This window comes from Oratosquilla oratoria, chromosome 12 (assembly GCF_046742065.1).
Source record: "Oratosquilla oratoria isolate Oo_2021 chromosome 12, ASM4674206v1, whole genome shotgun sequence".
In the NCBI taxonomy this organism is placed as follows: Eukaryota; Metazoa; Arthropoda; class Malacostraca; order Stomatopoda; family Squillidae; genus Oratosquilla; species Oratosquilla oratoria.
The window spans coordinates 44816929-44825479 of record NC_134788.1 but is presented as its reverse complement, the minus strand read 5'-3'; the positions used below and the strand labels follow the sequence as shown (position 1 = coordinate 44825479).

General features: G+C 36.9%; 1 protein-coding gene across 1 annotated transcript; it reads right to left on the bottom strand.

Moving 5' to 3' along the window:
* Positions 1–4962: 4962 nt before the first annotated feature.
* LOC143031599 (uncharacterized) lies at positions 4963–6491 on the bottom strand. Its single transcript, XM_076195668.1, has 2 exons — positions 5649–6491; positions 4963–5534 (listed from the first exon to the last, which is right to left on the bottom strand). Exons 1-2 carry the CDS (start codon positions 6485–6487, stop codon positions 5333–5335), a joined length of 1041 nt encoding a protein of 346 aa, XP_076051783.1. The 5' UTR covers positions 6488–6491; the 3' UTR covers positions 4963–5332.
* Between the last annotated feature and the right edge of the window lie 2060 nt (positions 6492–8551).

The following is an 8551-nucleotide window of genomic DNA, read 5'->3' as shown; positions in this document are numbered from 1 at the left end:
ACATCGGTGTTATATGGTGTCTGTTACTAGGTTGATTCTGTGCTTGATATTGTTTTAGTCATATCTGGCATCCCTTCAGTAGAAAAAGTTATATTGATATATGCAACAGATGTTATCAATTTTGTTAAGACTAAGTCCAGCTACATTATGACAGGTTTAAACCAGGGTAGAGTGAGAAAAAATGCATCCAGCCTTTCAGAGACGGCGCAAAGTTGACAAAATATGGAACATTGAGAGGTTGACTCAAATGCGTGCCCCACGGCGTGCGGTTGTAGACCGCATGAATCCCTTTGAAGACATGGCTTCCGAAGAGTTTCTCGTGCGGTTCAGACTGAATGAGGAATGTGTTATCCGACTTATTAACACCATTCAAGCAGATCTTCCAAGTGCATTGGACAAACGAGGTAATTTTTTTTTTCTGTATCCTATGTAGGAAACTTTTTATATATATATATATATAAACAGTGAGATGTGTTTTTTTTTTCTTGTCTGATTGAGTTTTGTGTCTTGTTTCCTTTGGCATAGTATACTTGTAGAGCTTTGATATTTCTGATGTTCAGAGATGTCCTGGAAGGCTTGATGTGTTGTGATTCTTTTTTCCTTTAGCCGCTTTGATTAGAATAAGATTATCGAGTACTGGTAAGACTAGAATTTTGAGTCAAACCGATGGACTTAAAAAGATTGGTTATGATATTTATCTATTCATTATTTTACCACAGCAATAAAATTTCATGTGGACCATTGATCCAGTTAATGATCTCCAGGCTGGCTGGCCTTGTATGTAATCTCACTAGGTTTTCTGCCTTCCTTCCACCATGATACAATCTAGGACTGGACCCCTGTCCTCATTATTTCTGCTGTCAGGACTTCCTGTGGAAATGCTGTGTCTTGCTGAATTTCTGACCCAAGCAGTAAGTAGGCAGGGGACAGACAGATATGACTTTTCATCTCCAAGGAGCTAAGATATAAGGGACAGCAAATAGGTGTTGGATGGGTGAAGGGTAGTGTATAACTCGACTCTGCCATCCCCCCTTATAAAGGGAAAAGGCTTTTTGATATATTGGCCTTTGTCTGCTAACTTCCAAGACCTGTTAATAATTCTATTTGTATTTGTGACTTTTGATACAAATGTGCTCTATCTTTGATATAATGACTGAACATACACATATCTCCAGTTGGATCATGTAGATTTGAGTTATTTCCAAGAATTATGGATCTAATTTCTCTCTCATTTCTTTTTGGTGTGTGCTTCTATAATTATCTGTACTTTGTATTAACCTTCAATCATTAATCGCCAATTTGTCTTAAAAACTTCCAACATCTCTGATTTCGGGTTATTTCATCTCAGTTAGAGGTAGTAGGACCCGGCTCAGTTCAGCCAACTTATATGAGCATATGAGAAACCTCCCAATGAAAGAAAATCAGGCCTATAAATGTATCCCACTTAGCCTTCTCAAGTTAGATAGAAATTTCAGGTGTTTTATATGTTCAATGTAGATGTAGTGCTAGTAGGTCAATTCATATTAAGTATATATACATATTACAAGCATAAAAAGATCTAATAAAAATTAATGGTTTCCCAACCTTACAAAGCTCTGCCACAATTGTAATGCTATAATTTTCATATTTTATTTTCACTTTTGACAGGTATTCCAGACATCATTGGGACAATTGACTGCACTCACGTGCCAATTCAGTGCCCACCCGATGACCGCCCAGAATCATATCGCAATCAGAAAGGGTACTTTTCACTTAATGTACAAGCAGTGTGTGGGCCTGACTTAGAATTCTATAATGTAGTGGCGAGATGAGGCGGTAGGTAGTGCCCATAAAGCATACATATTTGAGAACAGCTAGCTCCACCAAGAATTTGAGGATGGTGTGCATATGGGGCACCTATTGGGAGACACTGGCTGTCACAGCACCAGGTATCTTCTGATTCCCTTCCAGACCCCTAAAGGATCTCAAGAAAAAAATTATAACAATGCACATGCAAGGACAAGGAACATTATTAAGAGGGCATTTGGGCTAGTCAAGAGGAGGTTTGGATGTTTAGAAAAAAACATGAGGACAGCATTGAATAACACAAAAAACATTGTTGTGGCTTCATTTGTATTACATAATTTTGCAGTGCGTGAAAATGTTCCACTTCCAGACGACTCTCTAGATGGAGTTGAGGAAGTAGCAATGGTGACAGCTTGGGATATGGACAAGCCTTGTGGAAATATGAAGAGTACAGAAAGATAGCACTTCTTTTGATAATATATTCTTTATATAATGATTAAATGTTATCTCATGTAATACACAATTAAAGATTTCCCACAAGTATGCTACTTTTTTATCCAGTCCCTACTGTGACAAGCATTATTTCTATTTTCCTTATTCTTTTTTGTACTGGGTGTCCATAGTGTTGCAGCATAGTACCATTCTTGGTCTTATCAGTGTGACTAGTATTTTCTTTGCCATTACCTCATCCAAATGATTAAAAGCCACCTTTATTGATCTTAGTACAGACGCTCCTCAACTTACGTTTTAGTTACGTTCCGAACGGCCGAACATAAGTTGAAAATAAACGTAAGTTGTTACTGTACTATACATCCGTAAATTCTATTACCGTATCTTATAAAACACCCCTAAATCATAAATTATACACATAACATTGTAAAATAATAACATTAATTTCAAATAAATTAAATTCAAGCAACATAAACTGAGATGGTGGAGGAGGAGGCAAGGCATGTTCAGTCTGTCGTTTGTGCAATGTAAACAATGGATGCAGCGTCATGCGTAAGTATCGTTTGAACTACGGAGAGCGCGCTAAACTAAAAAATTCACTCAAAAAAACTTTTTTTACAGTCAGTTCAAACGTAAAATTGAAAAAATGTAAAACAAATGAACGTAAGTAGAGGAGCGTCTGTAAATTGTAGGTTTATCTGACTATTATGTTTACCTGCTTGTCTGGGGACATGTCTTTGGTGATGATTGCTCCTAGGTCCTTTTTTGAAACCAAATTTCTTTACTTCCTTTGAACCGATTCTATATTGTCCTGATTTTTTTTTTTTTTTTTTTTTTTTTTTTTTTTTTTTTTTTTTTTTTTTTTTTTTTTTTTTTTTTTTTTTTTACTTTTTCCAAATTCCATTATGCAACATTTCTTAATGTTGAAGTTCACGTCCCACTTCTGACTCCATTCCCAGACCTTGTCCAGGTCTCGGTACCAATTCACAATATTTTTCCAAACTTTCTTTAGTCGTTTTGCGTGTCTGCAAAGAAGTTCATGTAATATTCTACACCTTCATCCATGTCATTTACATATATAGCAAACATTATTGAAGCCTGTACTGAGCCCTGTGGGACTTGACTTAGAATTTTTTCCCAAGTAGAGTTTTTATCTCTGAGCCCCACTCTCATTTTTCTCCCATGCAAGAAATCTCCCATCCATTTCAATATTTTTCTGTGTATACCTCCTGTTCTTTTGAGTTTTCTTAATAGTTTTTTGTGTGATACTTTATCAAATGCCTTTTGTAAGTCCAGGAAAGCACAGTCTGCCCATTCATCCATCCCTTCCTTGCAGTATATCTACTAACCATGAATAGAAACAAATCAAATGTGTGGCACATGATCTTCCCTGTCTAAAATTGAATTGTCTCCGATTAAGTATACTGTTCTCCTCCAGATGTGACAGGTTTGACCTTTGGGAAGAAGGAGGGGAGCATTATGGATCGTAACTCCACCTCATCTGTATTGCAAGTTCAGGTTTAGTATAAATAATCACATCAACCTATATATGAAAATTGGTCAGGATGTTGCCTGATCGCTGTTACAGGTTACTAACAAGGCATCGCCTGAGATACATATTTGCAAGGGTAGCATCACCTGATACAACACTCCTAGTTACCTAATGTCTCCACCAGATGACTATCAGAGCATGCATGCATGCAGTCACCACTATACATCCATACAACATTGAGTATCCACACATCTTATGTTCCAACGTACACCCACACACACATCTTATATGTGCCAATGTAACACCTTCACTTGTGTGAATCAATGGCAACCCCACATATAAATCTCTTCAGCTCAGTATTGCCCAACCAACTGAGGCAAGGACACTGCTTGCGAGCAATGAGCACCAGCAGTCTGAAAGTGACAGGGTTCCTGATTGGAACTCTGCCAGAAGTGGCAGTGGTAGAATCCACATGAAAATCTCCTAAAGGATTTCATTTAACCCGTTGTAAATATCATAACAAACATGGTACAGTTCACATCCTTCCGATTTTTTCTTTTCAATTTTTTTTTTTTTTTTTGTCGTACTCCTACCTCATTTTACATTTCCTCTCTTCACCTCCCTCACTTCATGCTTCCCTTGTACCTTCTTGTGCTTCTAATATGCTTCCCTGGTCCTACTTTGCCACAACCAATCCTTGTATGTTCACCTTTTCTCTTGTACCATTGCCTTTACCTTTTCATCCCATCTTTCTTTCACTACCTCATCCCACACGTCTTGTTTGCTTGCACACTTTGTCACTTTCACCTTAAAACAAACACCCATTCTCCTTCTATTCCCACATCCCTTCTCCCTCCCATACATCTCACGCCTTTGGGTATTCCTTCTCATTTAACCTGTTCCTCCTTTCTCAGTTTCTCTTCTACCAAAAAAAATTACACTCCGCTTAAAGCATCAACATCCAGAACTCTTCCTATCATTCCTTTGGATACCACTATAAATTCCATTAATGCCCTACCCACCCACCACATTTTCACATATATACATAGGCTTGGCTTTCTTAAACACTGTGTTAACTACCAACTTCCTTTCTAGACACATTTCTAACATCATTTCCCCACTAGGATTCTTACCCACCACCCCAAACTTTCCTCCTACACCTGTTGGTTCATCCTCTTTTCTAGCATTTGAGATTCCCAACACCACGACATACTCATTTCATCCACCCCAAAAAAAAATCCTTCTTCACTCCTACAATTAAAAATATCTGAAATAGGGTACTACTTTCTCACCTGACAGAAAATACTTCCATCAAACGACTCAACAAATCAGAACTTTCCACCAGTTATAGGTAACTGATTAATCAGTATTAGGTAACTGATTAACAAATAAGTTTTAGCAAATTTACCAGAAAATTGTTACATACTTGTATTAAGAGTTGCAAGGCATCTTCTGATACTTTACTTATTCAAACCATTTCATTGTGGTAAGTCAAGTATCTATTGAAAAAAAATGAAAATAAAAGAATAAAAAACAATGAGGCTATCACAATTATAAACACAAAATGTAGGTTATTATTTTTCTTTTTCAGTACACCTGAAATTCTTAGAAGAACTCAATCTTAAACTGTTTATACTTATTAACAAAATCCTCAAGTTCTGTTTTAGTGTCTTCTTGCAAGTCAACTGCCAGGCAAAGACTTAGTTTATCAGTTACAGTTTCATCTTCTATAAGTTTACGTACTAGGCTCCTTATTCCATCTTCTGCCATATCACAATGGGTCAGTGTTAAATTTCGACAGCCAATCCTGTGAAAGATGAAAGATTAGTTACAAATGTGACAAAAATGAATGTCATAATTTTCATTTTGATGAATTAATATATCAAATTATCTGTTTGAAGAAAGCTAAAATAATATTCACCTTTCTCCTAAGGTAAAAACAGTGTTATTTATCCACTCAATGTCTTGTTCATTTGATGATGGTATGGTGATATCAAGGTGTTTTTTAAACTCCATGGGGACATTAGTTACTTTTTTCTTTGGTATGTTAGGAGTAATATGGAGAGTTTCAAGAGCTCTCCTCTTTTTATTGTGTTCTAGACATTTACTCAAAGCCTTAAGAGCATTAACAGTGCTTATTCTTGCCAACATATGCTTTAATTTATAGCAGTTCTTCAAAGTCTTGCCACAGTGCTCACCTAAGTGACCTTCATAATAGGTCAATTCACCCCATGGATACAAAGTGAAAAATTCATCAGTATCCCTAGAGCCTGCTATATTCCAACTATGTCTTAGGATTAACTTGACTCGAATTTTACATCTGTTACAAGTTTCAGGAGGTCTTTCCCAACCCTTAAGAAATCCCTCAATTTCATATGGATTATCATATATATTCAGGCTAATTTCCTTTGGGCTTGCGAATGTTAGTAACCCAATTCCCGCCAATACTGTTCCATCATGTATTTTCCACTCACTCTTTGGCAAACGATGCTCAATCTCTTGACACAATGCACCATTTCTATGGGATTCTCTAACAAGTGAATGCCAGTAATTGTAATCAGTCTGGTCAATATCTGCTCTATCAATAATCTTCATTAGTTCTTCAGCTTGATTATCTAGTAATGATTCTTTAAACATACAACCTGTTAAATACTTAAACAATTCTCTGAATTTTATGGTGCTCTCCACTCCAAAGAACTCTGAAACAAAATATTTCTCTTTCAACTTTTCAGTAATGTACCAGGCTGCAAGAAATTCCATTTCAGTTTTGTGCATAAAATAGTATTTCTCCCCATCTAATTCGAGGAAATCAGAAATGCCCTTATATTCAGATATATTGATTTCACTACACTCTTTTTTAAAATCATCTATTTGTTTTTTCTCTAGATAAACTGTGTCATCATTCAAATTATTCCATGCTATTTTGCTCAAGTATTTCAGCAACTTTTCATCGATAGGTCATATTTGAGAATCTCTTAATTTATTTCACCACCCCTTGTCACCACTGTCACCACCACTGTCGGTCCTCGACCATTACACGTATATTTGACTTGTAATACCACTCGTCTCGAGGCCCCTTGCCTTCGTTACGTGAGTTTCACTAAATATTCAAGTTCCTCTCAAGCAGTAGGCCCAATGCCTTGTATTTCCTGTAGTCTCACTATTTTCTAATTTCAATAGGCCCGTGCCTAGTTCTCTCGTCCTTTGGGTTAATAAAAGGGTGGTGAATTTTCTTTCTTCTTTCACTGTAATTTCACAGTCTTGTTACACTCAGGATCTCTTTCTCTCGTCTCCCCACATCATCTCCCTAGATCCCCGTATCTTACGCTAAGCTACCTTCGTCTGACGTCACTAATTTTTCTAATCCAATCTCCTATGACTTCTCAAATAAATGTCACTCCTTATGGGGGTGACTTTGAATTCATGCACCAATAGTTTTTTCCTCCTCCTTCACCTTACACCAATCCGGAAAGCCATTGCAGTGCCACTAGCAATATCGTTTACCTCAGCATTAGTCAAACGAAGCTAACCTGCGCTTACAGAGTTTTGATTACATCATCGATTATAAAACAGTCACCTCCGTTGGTGTTTACATAGACATAACGTCACCTCAATGTTATCAAACAGCAGGCGAGCAGGCGTCGAGTCTGAATTGTTGAGTCAGCATTCTAATGCCCTAGTGTTTCCCTAGCTCATTTCCATTCGTACAACTACCGGCCTCTTACAGGGCTCGGCAGCTACCCTTGGTCGTCCCGACCAATTTCTTATTTCCCTCTTACAGGCTCGCTAATATATTTCTAGAATAAGCTAATCTACCCTTGCGTAATTGTTAAGCTACCCTCCAAAATACATCATTCATGCAATAAATTGGGAATAATACATAAACATAATACTTATAAATGTGAATAACATGCATGTCAATATATATAAGGTATTGAATTAAGCGGTTACATGGTTGATTTGCTTTGACAGAGCCAACCTCCGGAATACAACAAAGGCAATCAGTGCTGCCACTAACACTGAAAGTAAGGGTATGATAAGGATTGGTAGTATATGTAAATCATTTGAGGGAGATCTTGACAATGGTCTTCTCTTAATTTTCAAGGGAGGAGAGTTTTCAGGCAATGTGAAGTTGAAGGTTGAAATGTAGGTGTCATCAGTTAAATGCATTGTATTAAGGGTATTAGAAATGGTGGAAATAGTGTCTGCATGCAATTCGTAGTTATCTTGAATAGAGACAAGACCTTCAACCAAATCCAATTTAGGACTCAACCCGGGACAATTGATTGAAACCTTTGTCTTGTTAGGGAAAAACAGGTAATGAGATCCTTGTATGTTACAATGAGGGATCTGGTCTACCAAAATTCGTTGGTAATGATAATTGTTCATAACAGACACATTCCTAACCAGAGAGTTCATGTGAAGCTTCTCGGAACACAAAAGAGATCATGCTTTCTCTTAGATTGTCTACAGAAAGGATGTAATTGATTAGAAAATTCACTATGATCACTAACTTTCAAATTTGAAAGGTTTATCATCTTTTCAAAGATAATAGCAATTAATTTACCAAACACACTAATCTAGAGTTTGAGTGTCTCTTCTTGTTCAATCTTCATATTTATTTTCAACACACTTAATTTTCAAAGACAGTCTCATTACTTTAAAAATGGTCACAATATTCATGTGTGTACTCAGATGAGAGGTCCTTAAGGTTCCAAGTGTGACCACAGCAGATCCTAGGTTTTAGATTTCCATGTATCTGCTTGACACCGTGTTCCAGTTGTTTAGGACTCCCATCCCAAATACATACAAATGGTCAATACT